General features: G+C 41.7%; 1 protein-coding gene across 1 annotated transcript in view; it reads left to right on the top strand.

Moving 5' to 3' along the window:
* LOC148008845 (DNA gyrase subunit B, chloroplastic/mitochondrial-like) overlaps positions 1-21,309 on the top strand; it is a 97,899-nt gene that overhangs the window by 44,328 nt on the left and 32,262 nt on the right. Inside the window, exons 6-9 of the mRNA XM_087673991.1 lie at positions 12,652-12,753; positions 12,831-12,981; positions 19,299-19,375; positions 20,278-20,388. Of these exons, the coding sequence (XP_087530117.1) occupies positions 12,652-12,753; positions 12,831-12,981; positions 19,299-19,375; positions 20,278-20,388 (441 nt within the window). The remainder of the gene's footprint in view (positions 1-12,651; positions 12,754-12,830; positions 12,982-19,298; positions 19,376-20,277; positions 20,389-21,309) is intronic.

Raw genomic sequence — 21,309 nt, 5'->3', positions numbered from 1 at the left:
AGAGCGGTTGCAGATGTGAACCATGGTTTTAAGTGTCTCTCCCCAAAATTCATGAAGGAGATTAGCAGTGGACAGCGTGCACCGCACTCTTTCACATAAAGTCCTATTGTATCTTTCAGCCACCCCATTTGAAGAAGGGCTGTAAGGAGATGTAAGCTCCCTCTTGAATCCATGCAAGTCACAATAGGACTTAAACTCAATGGATGTGAACTCGCCCCAATTATCAGTTCTCAAGCATTTAAGCTTTCTATTTGTTTGATCGATCACAAATGCATGAAAAGTTTTAAAAACAACAAATACTTCACTTTCCTTTTTCAACAGATAAACCCTAATCTTTCTGGAACAATTATCAATAAAAGAGACAAAATATGTAGCATCACCTAACAATTTCACGGGCATACTATATATATTAGAATTCACTAAGTCCAAGACATTCGACTTACGGGAGACACTATAGTAAAATGAATTTTTCATTTGCTTTCCAAACTGATAGTCATTACAAAAATCAAGTTTAGAGCCTTTTCCATCAACCTTCTTCAAAGAGGTAAGGACATCAAGTCCTTTCTGGCTCATATGGTTTAATCTCTTGTGCCACAACTCCAAATGACAGCCAATTTCAGCAATTGTAAGAAATTTGCCATTCAAAGCTTTATAGTAGTGCAGACAATACAAAGTGCCCTTCTTGGTTCCTTTTGCAATCGGCATGGAACCCTTTTTCAATTGTGACAAACCACATCCAAAGAGTGTAGTGTAACCATGCAAGTCAAGTTGACCAACAGATTGTAAACTCTTTTTGATGCCAGACACATATCTGACATCTTTCAACACAAGCTCTTGCCCATTATCGAAAGGCAAGTGTACAGTGTCAATCCCATCAATGTTGCAAGCATGGTTATTTCCAAGGTATACTTTTTTATAATTACCTGCATTGAACATAACAAAACACTCTAAACAAGGAGTTACATGGAAAGAGACACCAAAGTCTACAATCCAAGTTTGAGTGACACCATCATCAACTGACAAAAGTGCATCAATCACATGAGCCTTGGTACTCTACATATCATGCATGTGACATACAAGGGCATCATAATCTAGTGCACATAGAACATCAGTCTCTGCATGTGAGAGCTCCTCTATGACTACACTGGAGGCTACATTGGCCTTTTCCTTGCCTTTGGCTGCCTCAGATACATTTGTTTTGTCCTCAGATGTATCGTCCTCTTTTTTCTTTCTGTCTCCTGCATTCTTCTTTCTCTCTTGTTTCTTCTTGTAGTACTTGCAATCAGGCTTCTTGTGACCCTTCCGACCACAGTGATAGCAAGTTACATCACTCTTTTCCTTTTCTTTGCTCTTGCTTTTGTTTCTCTGTCCAACATTTGCATTTTTCTTTTCAGCTCTGCCTCTTACATTATAAGCTGAGTTATTGCCTTCTCCACTAGACATACGTCTAATTTGTTCATTCAAGATTGAACCCCTCACACCATCATATGAGAGATTGGGGTTATTGCTGAGAGAAACCACCAAGGTCTCCCAAGAATCAGGCAGTGTCATAATAAAAAAGATCGCTCTCAACTTATCATCAAAATCCAAATCTGCATCCTTGAGCTGATTAAAAATGCCAGTAAATGCACTCAAGTGCTCAGTTGCAGGCTTGGACTAATCCAATCGCATATTCACCAACTTGTGCATTAAATGCACCTGATTAACAGGTGTGGTGATCTCATAGGTAGTTTTCAACTTCTTCCATATTGCATAATCAGTATCCAAGCCCTTAATGTCTATCAAAATGTCATTAGTGACACCTATCTTTATATACGCCACAGCCTTTTTGTTGACTCTGGCCCAATTTGCATCAGACATTTGTGTGGTTTTATCTTCTTGCAAAGCATCTTCACAATCCTTTAAGAATAGTTTGCCTTGCATATGGTATTTCCAAAGGTCAAAGCCTTGACCATCAAATTGTTTGATTTCCATCAAACTCTTAATGTTGGAACTGGAAGAAGTTGCAACCGTTTTTATCACAAGCACAAGTGTAAATGCACTGAACTGCAAGAGCACAAGTTGAACCAGCGAATGCATTGCTGTTCTTGCCCAACCAAAAATAAACCTCTGCTATTGTTACATAAACCAGCCACCACACGAGCAAATGTTGCGGAAATTTACCAAAATCTGCACAAAATCCCAAATTTCCAGGTCCAACAGTGCGTAAATGTCAGCCAATCTGGCCCACATGAGCAAATTTTCATCAATACATGAAAAGCCCCAATTTTTCCGGGTCCAATGTCAGGAAATTTTACTCGAATGAGCGAAATTCCAACAAATTCGGCAAAATGCCGAATTTAACTGAGGTCAATATGCACAATGTCTGCAATTTTTGACACAAATGTTACTGTCAAGCATAAACAACTCCAAATCTGGGAAAAGCCCCTAAATGTTCAGGCTCAAATTTACATAAGTTTGAAACCTGTGCTTCCATGTGCGAACCCCCGTCAGAGTAAGGGGATAAGTGAGATTATAAGAATTTTTGATTAAAAAAAATGACCAGGGCGGATCCGTTGACCCGTTGACTTGTCACGTCACCTGTCCGTTGGCGTCGACTTGTAACGCGATGCGTGTGCCTGCTCGCTCGCTGTTGGACCCCGTTGCCCACGTGCATTGGCGCGCTCCTTGTTGGACCCCATTGCTCAATCGTGAGCAATATCCCACGTCTCCTGTTCTTTGTTGGATCTGATGCTGGTCGTCAGCCAGTCGTAGCTTACGCATGGGCCTGCTCGTTGGACGTCAGCCACACGCAGCTTCCTTCGTTGCGTGCAATCCTGTCGCTGGACCTGGCATGGTTGTTAGTCGTCAGGTTTGTCGAACGTCTGTCTGGTTGCGAGTACCATTCACTCCCCGTTGGTCCTAGTCTTATGACTAATGCCTCTGGTCTCGGAAAGCGCTTACAACCTTTGCTCTGATACCTGTTGTTGAGAATGTGCTGTAGCGGGAGGAGTGTACATGTGAGTTGGAGCGGCTGAGGGAGAGTACGAACCGATTTGGGTGTATCAACAATGTGTTGGTACACAAAGAATAAAATGTATTTATACTTAGGGCACGTAAGGGTGCATTCACATGTACAACTAAATAATATACGTGTACAATACACGGAGGTGAATAAAGGACCTTTACATCCCAACAATAGGTTGTCATTGTGGAAGCCATTGGACCTGAAAATAGGGGGGGAAACCTCTATTGTGCATTGAGGTGGTCTCCAGGAGGTCGCTGCGCTTGATGATCCTCCTTTTGCTCGTAAGGACTTAGTGCACATCAGATGTGTCTTATTGCCTTGAGCGTAATACTTTGATAGCCAATGTAGAAGAAGCTTGTGGGGACTAGAAGGGAGATATGGCATAAATAGTGCTTGATGGTAGACGTATGTGCTCTAGTGGTATGGGGAGAAAAGGTTGAAGTTGACAATCTTCAATTGTATGATCGTTCTTGCTGCAGTAGGAGCACCCAATAGACTTTCCATCTGTCAAGGGAGAAGGCATTGTACTAGTGTGTCAACCTAGAAAAGAGAGGGTGGGAGGGAGAAGAAGAAAAGGGTATCTCACGATGATGCAACAACAATAAGGGGGACAATTAGAAGATGATGCCGAACCTGCAACCTATCTTTGCCTTCTCTGATATAGAAGATCTTTACAACTCTTTGAGCACCTCCGGATATGATACTATGCGAAGAAATGGTGGTTGTGAAAACAAACTAGAGAAACAATAGGGTTTGCGGGGGGAAACATAGTGTGTACAATAAATACTAAGAGAGAAGAGAAACTCAAAAAACATAGAAGAAGATAATGAAACATTAAATCATGGTAAGTGAACAAAGCTGATACAGTGGAGCTGAAGCTGTGAAGATAATTGCTTTGTCTTGCTTGAATGAGGCGACAACACTTGGAGGAAGCTTGCACTGTAGAGGGAGTGAAACATAGTCCTTCGATAGTGGGATGTTGAACATGTATGCTTAAGGTGAAGGAGAGCTGTTGAGGGAGTGGAACACAGTCCTTTGATGCCACTGGAGTCAAGGAAGAAGATCACCAGCTATGAATGTGTACTATGAAAGATGAGGATCAACAAGATGGCTTTCTAGATGAGGGAATCCCGCCCTTGATGGAGGAAGAACTACAAAAACATAGGTATCTTAGGTAATAGGTGCTTGTCAGAGCCGATGCTGATGCTAGCGAGGTGGCAGGCTGCGAAACATAGCTTGTTGATACCAAGTGGAGAGCACTGTCTCTAGGTACAAAGAGGTGATTTGGCAGCATAAACACATGCTTTTGTTGACGCCAAATGAAGATGATGGTCACCAAGTGGAGAAAGAGAATTTGCAACCAAAAACTTAGGTAGGATTTAAAGTAAAATGGTTGGTAGGCGGAGGAAGAGAATTTGAAGGCCAAAACGTAGCTTGAAAGGTGAAGGAGACATGGCACTTGGTATAGGGAGAGATGAAGGCCATGAATTGCATTATCCTTCGTGTTGGGTGTGAGCAACAATGCATAGAAAGAGAGTGACTGAATGTTGGAAGGAATGAATATGGGACGGGGTTGAGTCAATGCCATATATATAGGCATAGACTATCTAGAGTGTCGCCCGCTGAAGTCTTCTGGGTGGTGCCCTCACTCTCTTACAAGACATCAGAAATCCTTTTTTGGTGTTGTAAACAGAAACCAAAAATAGAAGTGGAGGAGGGAATTAGTACTGAATGACTTGGTTTCTAAATAGTGTCTCATTAGGAACTACACTTGGTTAAAAGCAAATGAGAGGTCAGTTGAGGCAAAGGTGGCTTGGGATGTTATCATTCAACCCATACTTAGAGGTGTTTTGGGTTCTATTGACCCAAGCAAGGAACCTTGGAAGAAGCTAGTGCTATGGACGTAACAGTCTATCACTTCCACTCTTGGATGAGCAGAGCAGCTTCGCATTCACATAATAGGTGATTAGGACAATCATGGGGATATGAAATTTTGAGATGCTCTAATCGTGTCGATAATATTTGATTAAGGTATTAATCAAATGTGCAAGGTTGTTTAGCCCTTAGCCATCTCTCAAGTTATCTTAGCATTTTCTAGTAGTTTGAGCCATGAGAAGAAGAGATTTCATTCAATCTATGCTATAAACTCTAAATTTTTAGCAGAAATTATGGTTTTGACAGCCACTTCGGGATGCGTGCTCAACACTGAGGGTCTAGTACTTCAATTCCTGTAGTTGAAATTGAGGAATTTTAGGGAGATTCAATACGCCAGCCAGCCAATATTAGATTTGGGGCTGAATTTGTCTTTCAAGGAGTAGAGTGAAGGCCAATCCTTGAGCGAACTAAGGGGAAACTCGTTTGGAGGCTTGTTGATCAGTTTTGATTGCAAGAGGCACTTGGATTAGCGTAGGAGATTAGCGGATCTTAGTTGTACTTCTTCCATTTGCAATATAAGATAAAGAAATACTGCAAGGAATTTCAATTATGGGGCCAACACGGTGTCAGGGAAAATGCAATGGATAATCTTGGACAAGACATAGATCATTGTGACAAGTTAAGAATGAGAGAATTAGACAAGAGGTCGGTCCTTCTAGGTCTCTTGAAGCTGATGACCAGCAAGAGAAAGAGGAATTTGATAACCAGTTTAAAGATCAGCTAACGACAACAATTGAAATGTTTATGTAATTGGTAGATGATCCTTAGTTTATGTGCTTTTTTAACCCTCAAAGGAGGGCAAAAAAGGCAAGAAGAGAAAATAATCTCTAAGATGTTCAAGACAGCAAGATGCATCGAAGGAAGAGTCAATACAACAGCATGATGTTCCAAATGTGGACAATGAGCGTGAGCAGCTAGTGGGGCAATTGATGTATAGCAAGGCCAAATTGGAAGTGCCAATCCAATGCTTTTTTGGACAGCAAGGAATGCATGTAAAAAATAATAGGTATGCTTTTATACCATGTCAAAATAAGTGACAATGCAGAGAGATAGTAGGATTTGCGGGGAGTAACACAGTGTGTACAACAAACATAGTGAGAGAAGAGAAACTCAGAAACACAAGAAGAATATGGTGATGATACACTGAATCATGGTATGAGAAGAAAAACTGATATAAGGGAGCCGAAGCTTAGAAGATAATTGCATTGTCTTGTCTGAATTAGGTGGTAACACCTATGGAAAATCTACACAGTGAAAAGAGCAAAACACAATCCTCTAGGCAATGGGCTATCAAAGGAATCACTGGAAGGTGAAAGACAATTGTCAAGGAAGCGGACCATTCTCCTTTGATGCTGTCAGAGATGTGGAAGATGATCACTAGTTGTGGAGGGAGCGAACCGCAGTCCTCTGATGCTGGGGAGTAACATGAGCGGCAAAATGCAAATCTGAGTGTTGGAGTTGGCAAACCTAGAGAGAGCCGCCCAGATATTGATGCCAGGTGGATAATGATGATGCCACATGATGGAGGATGAGCTGAGTTGCAAAAACGTAGATCCCAAGAGCCTCTATGATAGACGAGTGATGTGAGGCGATTCACAGGTCCACTAGCAGCCCTTGTGATAGAGGAGTGATGCCAGGTGATAAAGGAGAAGCAAAAACACAGATCCCAGCAGGTCTTGTGATAAAATCACTAACGCTTGGTGATGTAGACTATCGCCAGAGGCTAGGTTGTTGATGCCAAGCTGGAGATGATGACACCAAGCAAGGAGAAGGCCTCCACATTGAAAAACGCAGGTGAAGTTGGAGCCTGATGGAGAAGGGTGTTGACACCAAGCAAATGATGGTGATGCCACGTGAAAGATGCTTCAAATGCAACGCCTGATGTTGAAACAAGGTGCCTGAAGTAGAAGAAGAAGGATGAAGGCTGCCATGAGCCACGAGCCACGAGCCATGAGCTATGAACCGCAATGTCCTTCTGAAGGGGTGTAAGGGCAATGGAAGGGGCTAGTGAGAGAAGTAAAAGGTACATGATGACGGAGGAAGAGGGGTGAAGAATGGATGAAGAGTGGTGGGGTGTGGTAGAAGTATAAATGAAGTGATTGCCTAATTATTGGCATAAGTTGTCTAGGGTAGCGCACCGTTGTTTGGATATCCACTGAAAAAGTGGCCAAAATGTGGACACTAGCTCTTTTTGGGGCTCTCAATGTGAAACCCTAAATGAAATGTATGAGACAAAGTATTTTGGAATGTGACTACTTGATTTGTTCTTCCAAGTGTCCAAGGTGTCAAAAGCCATGAAAGGACATGCTTTCATTTGACTATTTACCTATTAAGAACCAGCTACAACTTTTAGTAAAAAGTCAAAGCTTCATGGCTTTTTACAAATGTGGCGTCACAAAGATAGATAGCTTGGACAAGCTGCTTCTATGCATCTAAATTCATCCTGTGAATTTGGGATGGATCAAAATGTCACGAGGTTCAAGACTTTTGGAATCCAAATGAAGAAGTGGTTTCTCAACACCTCCTCTTAGGCCCAAAAGGCAATGAAGAAAGAGGAGCGAAGAGAGATACGATAAAGAAGAGGAGGATCCTGAAGATCCAAGATTTCCACTTGAAAGGTAATTTGTAGTAAGGAACAATAGATGGGATGAACTGTAGAATCTAATTGCACCTTGGGAGAGAAGCTACTAGCTTCATAATTCCATGCTGGAAGGGATTTGAAAGTCTCCTCACCAAGTTGCAGCTAAACCTCCAAGGCCTCGATCTCGGGCGTCTCTGAAGATCTTGGGTATCAATAGGAGAAATGACTGTTTGAAGATAGCCATCACAATAGAGTAACTGGTGGGTGATGAACTTCATGATGAGGACATGCCCCCTCTTAAGGGTGGTGGGGGAGGGGTCCCCTTTGAAGCCAAAGAAAAAGTAGGAGCCTCCTTGGAGGGCAAAAAAAGTACATCCCGCTCTCAATCCCTCTCAGCGAGAGAGAAGGAATCGAAAAACTCATGGATCATGCACTCCGAATCATTTAATGACGAAGGAAGTGATAACGGTCATCTCGAAGAAGGTATCTGGGGTATCAAAGATATCGGCTTGGTATCAAAGATATCGGCTTGAAGGAGTGGACTATAGAATTGCGGGTTGTCGAGGTGGCATTCCTAAAACCCTAGAAGAAGTAGAAGCAACCTTCGTATTGCATTGCGGCAGTCGCGAGGAGGCCGTGGTACGAGTCAATCCTCATGTGGCTTGAAAGGCCTTAACGTGCATCCGATGTGTGTTATTGCCTTGAGCATAAAAATTTGAAAGCCAGTGCAGATAAACTCTGTGGCCCGGAAGGGAGAGGTTGCACAAGCAGTGCTTGGGGGTAGACACAGATACTCCTGCGGGGTAGGGAGCAAAGATCCATGTCGGCAAGCATCGGTGGGGGTTTCGGTGATGCTAGAAGAGGAGCACCTAGTGGTCTGTTCATCTTCTTGTGGAGAAGTCATAGCACGGAGTGTCAACCCCTAAAAGGGTGGGTGGGAGAGAAAATGTGTCTTATTACCTTGAGTATAAAAATTTGAAAGCCGGTGTAGATAAACTCTGTGGCGCGAAAGGGAGAGGTTGCACAACCAATGCCTGGGGGTAGACGTATATACTCCAGCGGAGTAGGGAGTAAAGGTCCATGTCGGCAAGCATCAGTGGAGGTTTCGGTGATGCTAGAAGAGAAGCACCTAGTGGTCTGTCCATCTTCTTGCGGAGAAGTCATAGTACCAGAGTGTCAACCCGCAAAAGGGTGGGTGGTTGGGAGAGAAAGAAAAGGGTATCTCTATCTCCTTGTGATGCAACAGAAATGAAGTGGGAAATTAATAGATGATGCCGAACTGGCAACCTGTCTTTGCCTTCTCCGATGAACATGGTCTTTAGTTGATACATGTCAAAAATATAAAGTATGCTATGATATTATGTCAAAATAAGCGATAGTGCAGAGAGAGAGAGTAGGGTTTGCAGGGAGTAACTTAGAGTGTGTATGGCATACACCGAGAGAGAGGAGAAACTTAGAAATACAAGAGGAACACGGTGATGATGCACTGAATCATGTGATGAAAAGAAAAGCTAATACAGTGGAGCCGAAGCTCAGAAGGTAACTGCACTGTCTTATTCGAATTAGGCGGTAGCAGTTATGGGAAATTTGCATAGTGCAAGGAGCAAAATGTAGGACCTGGGCAGCAAAACGTAAATCCCAGAGTGTTGGACTTGTCAAACACAGGGGGAGTAGCTTAGATATTGATGCCAGGTGGATAATGATGACACTAGATGATGGAGGATGAGCCAGGCTGCAAAAACGCAGGTCCTAGCAGCCTTTGTGATAGACGAGTGATGCTAGGTGATGGAGGAGAAGTTAGGCTGCAGAAACGTAGGTCCTAGCATTCCCTATGATAGACGAGTGATGAAATCATTGATGCTTGGTGATGTAGATTGTCGCTAAAGGCTAGGATGTTGATGCCAAGCTAGAGATGTTGACACCAAGCAAGAAGAAGGCCTCCACATTGAAAAACGCAGGCGAAGGTGGAGCTGGATGGAGAAGGGTGTTGACGTCAAGCAAATGATGGTGACATCAGATGGAAGATGCTCCAAATGCAAGGCTTGATACTAGAATAGGGCGCTTGAAGCAGAAGAGAAAGGGTGAAGGTAGCCACAAGCCATGAACCGCAATGTCCTCATGAAGGGGTGTGAGGGCAATGGAAGGGGTTGGGGAGAGAAGTGAAGGGTGTTTGATGACAGAGGAAGAGGGGTAAAGAATGATTGAAGAGTGGTGGGGTGTGGTAGAAGTATGAATGAAGTGACTACCTATTTATAGGCATAGCTTGTGTAGGGTGGTAGGTGCCCACTGAAAAAGTGGCCAAATTGTGGACACTAGCCCTTTTTCGGGTTGTCAATGCGAAACCCTAAATGAAGTGTGTGAAATTGAAGAAGTGGTTTTTCAATAGGGGCAGCTAAGGTACTTTGGTGGCGGCACTAGTTTCCATGCTATAGTGGGTTAAGGACCACATACAGGGATGTATGCCACTACTCCTTAGGGTATGTAGCAACCAATGTATGGTGTGCAAGGCCCAATGTATTCAGATAGGGTTGGTATTATCCATAACTCCATGTATAACAATGTTGGCATGGTGTTGGGGCACAAAGTGGTAAGTTTGGCAATGCATATATGCAGCCCACTGTGTTTGGGACTCATGGGATTAATATTGGTCATGCAAATGCTCTGTATAGTATTGGCCATGAGAAAAAAATGTAGCTAAATAATGCATGCAATGTATGGAAAAATATATATTGGTATGATTGGTAGTATGCAAATTCCCATATACAGTCACATTGCAATGGTCCAAAGTATGTAAACAAGAATGTTTCTAATGCTTCTGGTGCTTCTAGTATGTTAGGTACACATGAGGGGCTAGTCAAATGGATGCAATGTTGTAGATGAGTTAAGTTGGAATTGCAGCAGTGTGAAAGTATAAGCATTGCAATGCTTATGGGGAAGAAAGGTCTACAACCTAGTGGAGGTTTGAGGTAAGTAAAGTTAGAGGTAAAGTTTCCATATGCTTCTTGGTGAAGCTTTAGCATTGTTTCACCAATAGATGCAAAGTGGATGAAAGAGGATGACTTGGCTGATCATCCTTAGTTGTTGTAGCTTTACCTAGATGCTTTTTAGTTACAATCGACTTCAGTTCGGGCTCAGTCAAGTTCAGTTCGGAGTATTGCTTGATGCTCAAGGCGGAGGTAGCACTCCCAATCCGCCAGTTGTGGATAGCTCTCGTGTGTAGTGGATTTCGGATGTATTCAGCATGAGATGTAGAGATAGGAAATTTTAGGATCTTAGAGGTGTTGGAGTTATGGTTGAGACGGACAATAGACGCACACACCTCGCAGATGTGGGTCGGTGTCTTCTCTAAGGGGGCGTCCTATTGGCGACGATTCTGGCTAGCAAAGGCAAGGTCTTCCCTTTCAAAGTCGAGGGTGGTGCTTGCTCTTGAGAGAGAACGTGAATCAAAGTTTTCAATCTGCTCTCCTTTGAGGATTAGAGTCATGACACATTATGATAGGTAATAGTACCTAGCAGACCCAACCTCTTACTTGATGGAGGGATGGAGACACTGAACATACGAGTGGAGGCCCTTAGAGAGGTTACAGTGTGGCCAATGATAGTGAGTTTGCAGAGATCCATACTTCGATAGAGGCAAGGATGTGCCTTCTTTGGATACACCACAAAGTTAGAGAGAAGGATTCAGATGAGCAGGATGAAAACAGAGCCAACAATCACCAAGGATAAGGTATCTTTGTCTTTCTTGACGGATTTGTTAAGGAGATTAGAGGGTAGCTTTAGACCTAGAAAGATCTCTTTCTTCCTACGATTGATGATTGATCATGCACAGGAGTCTAGTAGTTGGCACATGACTTTGTTATGGCCAGATTATTGAGCATGTGCTGGATGTGGAGAGAGAGAGGAGACTCAGATGCATTGTTTATGGCGTTGTTCCGGAGTCCAGGAGGTTTAGAGAAGAGACCATAGGTTTGGTCTTTCATGGCACAATTGAACTGATGATAGTGACTTGGGGTAGTAGCTTGGGTCACAGACAAAGGCCTAACTTGTGGATATGAGGATGTTCAAGGAAACCACTATTTTCTCATTGTTGCTCAACATTCAAGCAGGATGCCGACTTCTAAATTACTCTTAGACTCAATGGACTTATGGGCATGGCCATAGATGGGAGATGATCTGCTATAGCATCATTGCTTGGTTGATTTAAATTTTGGACTATGAAATGTAGCCACACCATTGACCTTCAGGATGTCTCCACTGTAGACTGTAGAGATTCTTTCGAGAATTGAGGTAGAGATGTTTCATACTCTATGCGGGAGTGACTACATGGCGTCTCCAAGAAGATGAGGAAAGATGCTTTTGTTGAGACATGGGACTTGGGTATCTCGTTTCATTTAGTGCCTCACGTGATCTTGCACAGCCCACCAGATTGGTTGTTCACTCAGCCATTGTGCGTATGTGTATACTTAGCAGTCCTTCTAAGACATTTTGCACTTTGTTTCTTATATCAGGGTTTTTTCAAAGTGTTATAAACAGGATCTTCTTTTCTTGGAAAAACTAATCCATGGGAATGGTTGATCATAGTTTTTGGGACATTGTGCCCAGGTTCTGTATAGAAATGTTTGATCGAGGAAAGTTAGGAAGTTTGAATTCATTTCCTGGTTCAGTAAGAAGATTTTGCCTCTGAAGTTGCATGGATTTTACGTTGAATGTTAGCAGAGAGATATGAAATCAATGTTATGGATTTTATGTCAAATGTTGGCAGGGAGATATGAAATCAATGTTGAACAATATCACTTGAGAAACAAGGGAAAAATGAGACACACATGAAAGATTGTCACTTCAGCAGATATAAGAAGATGACAACAAGTATGGATATCTTTAGGGTTAGTAAACAAAGTAGCAGGCCTGTAAAACAGGGAATGAGAAAGCAACATCTCCTAGAGTTTTACTTAAGGAAATAGTTTTTTGATGCTTTATCTGTTTGTGGTGGCTGGATCCTGATGATTAAGACATCTGTTGTAACTGAGTGCTCCATACTTTCAGGCTTGCCTTTTGACAGTGGCTTTATAATCATGTTGTGACATTTGTTTAAGCAATTGAGACTTGAGATATGTCTGTTATATGCAAGGTTCTCCATGCTGGGGGTAAATTCGGAGGTGACAGCAGTGGATACAATGTGTCTGGTGGTCTGCATGGTGTTGGTGTGTCAGTTGTCAATGCTCTTTCTGAGGTCAGCACTGAGAGAATAATTTTGCCTTTTTTCAGAAAACATGATTTTCTCTATTAACTTTGTCTAAATGTGATTAGAGGTTGGAGGTAAAAGTATGGAGAAATGGGTGGGAGTATTTCCAGGCTTTTCAAAGGGGGAAGCCAGTCTGTGCACTTTCCCGCAATCAACTTCCTATTAGTAAAAGAGAACGCACTGGAACCAGTGTTAAATTCTGGCCAGACAAGGAAGGTCTGATGTTTCAGATGCTGAATTTTATGTTAGTTTCTAATTAAAACTTGTCAGTATATGTGTGCACACTGTTTAATGCATTTAGTTTTATGTAAGCTTGGATGTTTGTGCTCGCCTGTGCAATCACTGTTTCTGTAATGTAGCAGATATGATTTGAACACTTTTCTCTCTTGAAAGGACACTAGCATATACATGTTGCCCCTGTAGATTTTGTATTCTTTTGTGGACTGAAGGTACCTCTTGACCATATAGTGAAGGATAAAAAATTAATATGCTTATCCTGTTTAAACTATTTAGCTGTGGCAAATTGGATTGACTGGTACAAGTGGATTATATAATGAAAAACTGAATGGAGAGGCCCTTTGGTGGAAGCAGCACAAATACCACTACTGTAGGGTTTGCAAGTAAACAAGGACTAAAAAATTGACTCAAGAGCAGTCAGCCGGACAGGCTGTCCTGAGATCTGTAAGGTTGGATCCAGTAATATCATGGTTGATTTCATTTTTTGTGCAAGCCACAAAACAAAAAAGACAGCAGTTTGTTGCTTCTGCCAATGCTGATGCGGAAAGCTTGATTGGAGTGTTCCATTCAAGCCATGGATGCTTTAGTAAGTATTATTAACTGGCATGGCACCTATTTGAGGTGTCGAATTCTCTTACTACAGCTGTTGCGGAAGATCAAACTTAAGGGGTGTCATCACATATATCCATGTTGCCGGCACACAATGATTATGCAGGCATTATTCAGATGCCATAGACCATAAATTTGGACATAGTACTTTCTTGGAAGGATCAAAGTAGTATCATTTATGATGCCTTGTAGATCTATCTATGCATAGTAACATGGAATGGCTATTTTCTAGCTATCTGTCCCAGTTTCATCTGGTCCCCGTACCATCCCAGTCCCATCTGGTCCCTGTACCATCCCAGTCCCATCCCCATGTTAGAGTCCCCCTGGCAAATCTTGTCTCCATTCCTGTTCCCATTATTGTTTCATTCCATTCTCCAAAACCCGTTCCATGTCACTATGCATTTAGGACTTGTGTCTTGTCCACTTTAAAGCTAATTCCATCAGGAGCATGAATGACAGAGCCCATGACTCTTGGAAAGCATGGACACCATTAAAAATGAACAGATAGCAGGATTTTAGAGTTGCTAGACAATAGAACATGGCTTAGGAGACGTGCTTAATGACAAGGATGTCTGTTGCTTATTTGGCGTATACAAGAGGGGCCCCACGTTAGTGGAGAGTCAACAAATGGTAATATGTGTTACATAGCTTAGGCTTACCTCTGTTCTTGATCGTCCCCCTTTACAAAGTATGGATCATGAGCCACATGAGCAAAGTGGCCCATGATACTTAGCTTTTCCTAATATCTCACCTTGGAGTAACACAAATCATCTTGTTGCTTCCGCATCTGTCTACCTAGTCTAGTGTTGTAGTAGAACTTAGGAGTGAGGTCTGGGGTGTAGCCCAGTGGTTTGGAGCTCTGTTTATGAGCATGAGCGTGTGATTTCATTTCCAGCCTCCAACAATGGATTGACCTTATCTAAAATACTCTTGTATTAACAAGAACTTAGGAGATGATTGAAAGACCCAGGTGGCTAGCCACCTCCACTCTACTGATCCTACTCAAGGTTTCCAAAAGCATGAGCCTCGTACTCTTGCAACTCCTCCTTGATCAGTAAGGGTTGGTTTGGCAAGTCTTCCTCATAACTGTACTGGTGTGATCTTCTTGCAACTCACCACCTTTCTTACTTAGTACAAAAAGGGCCAATGTGCCTGAGAGGACTGGAGCACCTCAACTGAGGTGGAAAACTGCACAATCTAGCACCCACCTATGTCATACGCATACTAATTAGGTGTGACGAGTGCATTTTGTCAGGACTACAATGCTATATGTGTGCAATGTGTTGTGAACAAGTCCCAAGTTTCAAAAATCAAATTGTGTATACAATATGTCGTATTGAAGAAAATCAAAGCTCAAAGATACTAATTGTCTTTTAAGGCACACTACACTGGCAGGCTGGACATCAAGTTTGTTGCAGAAACCGACAAATCAGAAGGCTTTGTTTTTGTGCAGGCTATTCTGGTACAGCTGTGTTTGATGTCATGGCAACAGCATGAATGCTGGAGCAGTTAAGGCAGCCACTGTGTTGCAGCAGTGAGCCGCTGGAGCTATTTTCCATCATGGCAGTAACATGCATCAGCAGGGGAGGTTGCCAGTGCAGCAGAGTAGGCAGACATTGACGAGGTTGGAAGGGGAGACTTGAAAGCTGGTGCTAAAGTAGTGGTGTCATGGGGATTGATGGGGATGAAGAATGACATGACTTTTGGTTTGGTTTGATAGAACCCTTTGGGACATTTGTCCTACTGAAACTTCTCAAGTTTGGTTTTGGTTGATTCTAATGTGAAGTCCTTTTGGGGCTGTATGAGTGTTGAATAGATTGGCTATATCCTTTCTTGTTCCATGAAAGATAAATCAATCACATGGAGGAGATTTGTAGTGATTGTTGCACAAGTAGACAATTATTAACTTGGAGAATATGGCTGCCATCTTTCTGTCCAATCTTCCTTCTTTGAGGTCAGGAGATTGTTTGCAGAGGATGGCTATTCTCAAAGGTTGCCAAGGGTGTATTAGATGTGACTACTGAAGCTTCTTGGCTATTGCTTGGGACAGGGTTTTTCATGATCACATAGAAATCCATTCCCATTTTGTTGCCTTCTAATTCCACTTTCAGTATTGTCCAACTTATTAAATTAATTTTCAAAATGCTAATTCTGAAAATTGATATAATAATTATTGTAGTGCTCAAAAAATTAATTCCACCAACTAATAATTAAATTGGCTAGGTCAATTTGTCTTTCAAGTATCCGTGAGCAAGTAGCATTAATTAATTAGATAATGCCTAGTCTCTAATATCGCCATTGACACCGGGTACAACCTAGTATTTGTTAGAAATGACTTTTTACAACTTTTGCCTTTGGCACCAATTGCATCCTCGAGGTCCTTGGTTTGTTACCATGAAATAACTGCCATGTGCATCACATGTGCTCAACAACCTTGTACATTTGATTAATATCTTAATCAAATGTTATCGGCAAGATTAGAGCATCTCAAAAATTTTACGTCCTCATGACATAGACCATTACTAGGATTCAAAGGCTAGGCCCATTTTAATTGGTAAGGCAACTAGGGGCTTGGATAAGTGCTTGTAGGAGACAAATTCTTATTTCAAAGAGAAGGTCTAGAGTAAGAACCATGGTCTCCTGGGCACAGAGGGTTGCTAGAGCTTCATTAGCACCACTTCAAAGAGGAGAGGCAGCTGGGTTGTAGATGGATGGCCGAGAGGATGCATGTTGCCAAAGCATAGAGAGATGCTATGAAGGAGGTTAGATAAGAATAATATGTGAGTGCAAAGGTACGACATCTTTCCTAGTCAAATTAAAGTCTTGTAGTACTTACTTTACTTGGGTGTGCTTTTGGACAGTCTGGACTATCCGGAAATAGTTTCAGATGACTGCAGTTATTTTCAAAGTTTTCTGCACCAATGTCTTTCTGAAAGTGTTGTCTCTAAATGACTGGGAGGACCTCAATATGATCTTTTTAATGTGTGTTTTTGAACTTTTTGGGCCACATTGTTTTGTAATGATCAATCATTTGTATGTTGATTGTTAATAAAATATTCTTTGGCAAGAAATGGGCATTTGTATGTCCTGTTATTTCATACTCTGATCATTTGACCCTAGTGGCAGTTTGTGTGGCTTGGAGTTACCAAATGGGCAGCAGTTTTCAGCACCTAATTTATACCCAGGAAAGAGCAACAAGATCTCCCGTTTTCATGCATGCATTGGAGATTTTCAGTCTGATAGTAGGTTTAAACGTCAAATTTTATAACTGAAAGCTGCTTGTTAGGACAAAATGGTAATGACATTGCCTGGTTTGATTTGGTGAAATTACTCCCAAGGGGTTTGGTATTTGGGTATCCTGTTGGCTGGAATCTCACATTTCTGCAAATGTTCTGTGGTCCTTGTCTACTGTCCAATTTCCGGTCCTTGTGAATTGCCCCACTCCCCCAAATAGAGCTTGTCTAGCCACTTCAGGAGAATGCCGCCTAACCGCTTGTACCCCCACGAGAAGTCTAGTGAGGCAATGCATTTGCATAAAAGTGGGACTCCCTCTAGACATCACGAGCTCCTTCTGCAAAGATCAAAGGCTTTGAGGCCTCTTGGCCATCATTTGCTATTTGGTGTAAGTCCATGCCTCTGCACTGCTGATCCTTGAAGGTCTCCAAGTTGTTGAAATATCCTTGAAGAACTCAACGGCCCACCTCAGGCAATCTGTTTATGTCTGATTTCAATTTGCTCAATCCATCATAATGGCCTATGTTCAGTTTTTTCTTCTGTTCACCATTTGAAGCAGACATTGCTAAAATAGCCATTGATATTCAATAGAGGACTAGAACTCACAAATAGGAGCACACATTGATGGCTTTCACCAAAGTGGGTTTTCCCAAAATGCAGGGTGGATTGAACATTCTGAACATTTTTTCCCACTAGAGAAAAGTTCTGAACATTGATTACCATGCATTGCAGGAAAATCTACGTTACCTATTAGAGGTTGTGCACTTTAAACAACCTTGGTCTATTATGTTGGTGCAGTGTGCATGGACTGCAAATGTCATCATCTGTCTTTGGCCATTGGAAAATCACTTGTTTGGAAAGCTGTTTTCAGCTACTTTGAGTAATACCTGGTTGTCTGTTTTCTACAAAGCATACAAGATGTGGTTGATGACCAAGGTTTTATTCTTTGCTTCGTGGCTTCTTCTGCTAGGTATGGTGTGGGCATGCATTATGGGTTGATGTCTCAAAATCAAAGAGCTTTTGATGCTGCTTCATCTTATTCCTCCTATATATCATCAACATGGGCTGGTGAATTGGTGTTTGCAGTATGCTTTGCCCACTGCTAGGCTATTGCCTCTTCCGAGAATGTCTCGTAAGGTAGTTTATTGCCATATCATCTCTGTAAGCATGGATTTAGCAGCTTTGGACATAATGTCAAATCATGGAAGTGGTGAACGAAAAATATATGGCATTTAAGGAAAAAAACAAGCTTCCTCTCAAAAGAGTGCTTTTATGGAGATGTCTGGGTGGTGCTTTGCATCTGGGCAGTTCTTTGCCAGGCATTGGAAGTTGGATTTGTGCATGTTGTCAGGTGCCTTGGGAAACCGTTCCACTTATTATCTAGGGCTGCCTTGCTGTGCAGAGCTTGCTACACCAACTCTCAGCTGATTGAGAGCTTGATTTCCCTCATGTCAGGGAAGAACTTTGGGTAGTTGGGAATGTATTGAAATCTCACAATCATACTGTCGTCGGAGATCATTCCATTTACACTTACACCATTTCCTGGAGATCACTGCAACAGATGTTATATGACTGTCTTTCTCTTCATGCGATGGACCAACAACAATGTTTTGCCCTTTTCATAGTGTTTGTGATATGTGTTACACTGAACATAACACCTCTTGAACATTGGTATAACTTATGACATCGGTTCACAGAATACAAAGTTGGGTGTGCATGTGACCTCAATGTTGGAGATGCTGTTATTCTACTGACACTGTTCCTCATCTTCATTGGCATTGTCTGTTTACTAGAGATTTTCTGGATTGACTTTCATGACAATCGCATTCTAGAGTTCCTGCACAACAATTCAGGAAGCTTTTTTTGGCTGTTTGGTAGAATACTGCCTCGGCCCTCGGCTTTCAAGACATCCAGTTTTTTCAACTAGGTCAGACTTTGGGAGTTGTGGACGATTTGCCTCAAAGGAATCACACATTCTTGGGCATTTAATCGTTTCAAATCTATAGCTACATTTGCTGGTAGTTGCAGCAATCTTTATGTGACTGTTGCCATGCAGATGATTTTTCACTGTGTGCCCACAGTTTTTAAATTTTCAAAAAGATTATTATCAAATCTTTTTCCCTGCACATATATGAGGTAATGGACAGTACCTTCACAAAAAAGTATACACCTTGTTTCTCCTTGAAAGGAGCTATAATTCTCTTTCAGATGCACATTTTGAAGCGTGCATGATGTTGTTCATTGTTTAACACACAATTATATTTTAGCAGCACATTAGCTCTTGCAATTCCATTTATTTAAATGTGTCCATTTGCAAAGGTCAATATGACAAATTGTGCAACAGACATTTGATTGCTTCCAAAGAGCAGTTTAAAGTGTTGTGTGTAACTCTTGGTAAATCAATCTATGTGCTATTAATGGATTACCTAAACTGTTGTTTCTCATTTTTGCAGTGTTTGTAACAACAACAACATTTGATTACCAAATTATAGCTGGGCGTATACGGGAACTAGCATTTCTAAACCCTGAGGTGAGCTCCATCCTTTGTACTTGCATGCTTTGGAATCAAGAGATTTTAGGTAGGCATACTAGAGCTTTTCATGTCCAGACTATATTTGCTGGGTTGAATAAGAGTTGGATGATGGTACAAAGGAAGATGAATTTCTCCAGGATTCCCTATGTTTATTGTCATTGTCATTCAAGAGAACAAAGATAGTATTGGATACATTGAAAAATGATGAAAAACATATTGATGTGGACACACGTATGAGCAATGGAAAATGCAATGTGTCTTGCTGGGATGCACTGACTGAATGGCTTACATACCGGTTACAGTTTGGCCTGCTGTTGGCCCTGGCATATATGGTTGGGCTTAGGCCACCTATACTATTGTTTTCTATGCTGATTGCATTGGCATAGTTTGCCTAAAGAGGTGCTATAGTTGTGAGAAAACTGGCTTTATGGTATTGAGGAAAAATAGGGCCTTGGGAGCTAAGTGGATTGAGCAAGTGCACTGCTATTTGATGAACTTTGGTAAGGCAATTGACTCTAGCTGCAGGGTGATGCACCTAACTGCTAAGCAGGACGTCCTGAAACCCCTTTTGGCCATTTGTAATTTTGCCTCTGCATCAGATGAAGAATTAGGAGATAGGGATTCCAGCTACATTTGTAAGGCTTTCATTGTTGACTTGTTACTGAGGGCATTGTTACATTAGCAAAACTCTATTGATCTTGCAAGGTGGTCAAGTACCTGCAGGCTGTGTGTCAGAAGGTAAATTACTTGCTTTAATATGCATTAAATGTTAGTCAAAGCCATTTACTCCCCACGATTTCATGAAGTGAGTTCTAGAAGGCTTTATTGTTCGATATGTCTATGTTAATCTTTTCATTTCTTGTATGAACGTAATTGTGATCTGCTTACTTTGAGTGCAGGTTACTATCTGCTTGAAACAAGAGGATGAAAATTTAGAGAAGGTTCGGAAAAATGAGTATCATTATCCGGGTGGCCTGGTCGAATACGTGCGGTGGCTAAATACAGACAAAGTTAGTTTTTAAGTGATGCCTAGAAAGTGTTATGCTTGCAATCTGTCTTGAAAATCTGAATTGTAGTCTGTTGAATAAGGATGAACATTGCATGAATAGACTGCATATGGCCAGCCATCAAGTGTCCTAGAATGGAAGTGGTTGTAGGATGAGAGAGTCTTATGTCCGTAGTAATGCCTATGTTCATTCTTATGAAGATATTGACTGTAATTGTCTTCTCTTGTGTATGATTAGTTTACCTTTGACACAAAATATCATATGGTTCCTATGTTTCAAAAGCTGTACAAACGTGCATAAGATGCAAGGTGATCCAAGCCCCTGCAGTGGGCTAGCCTCAGGCTGGATGGAGGGCTTGCCTGGGATCTTACAATGGATGGTTAGGGTGATTTTTTTCTGGTGGTTGTGTTCTTAAGATCATATTTGAATGGGGAATTGAAATGGTACTGCATCTTGAGGGTTAACAAGTTAACTGGTGAATCCATTTAGCAAAAACCTGTGATTGTCGTATCTTTTTTGATAACTAAAGGATTATCAGGGTTACTCCTTTATGCTATACTGGAAGACGTCTTTTATATGTTTTTGAAGGAAATAAAATTCTATTAATAAGTACAAGATCAACCCTGTAAAGTACTTCCAGATATAACAACCATAAAACAAAAAAGAGACTCTAGTACAAGGCCTGCAAGAATGAGGTCTATAATACCAGACCCTGCATGACTTAAAATGAAAAGAAAATGCTATAATGCTAGATCCTGAGAAGAGCTGGAAAGTGGTCTGTTTAATAGAATCTGAGATGATAAATGGATGAGCTGGGTTTTGGAAATATGCGTGTGAAAGGCCCTAAGGAGTCTACGCAGGTTGAACTAATCTAAGTGGTTCCTGGCTTCGCAGGTGAGACAATTTGGATATTTGTGCTTCTTC

This window comes from Lygodium microphyllum, unplaced genomic scaffold (genome assembly GCF_053477565.2).
Source record: "Lygodium microphyllum isolate KBCC unplaced genomic scaffold, Lygodium_microphyllum_v1.1.10 scaffold_63, whole genome shotgun sequence".
Classification (NCBI taxonomy): domain Eukaryota; kingdom Viridiplantae; phylum Streptophyta; class Polypodiopsida; order Schizaeales; family Lygodiaceae; genus Lygodium; species Lygodium microphyllum.
Note: the sequence above shows the minus strand (reverse complement) of the source record. Positions and strands in the feature narration are given on the sequence as shown.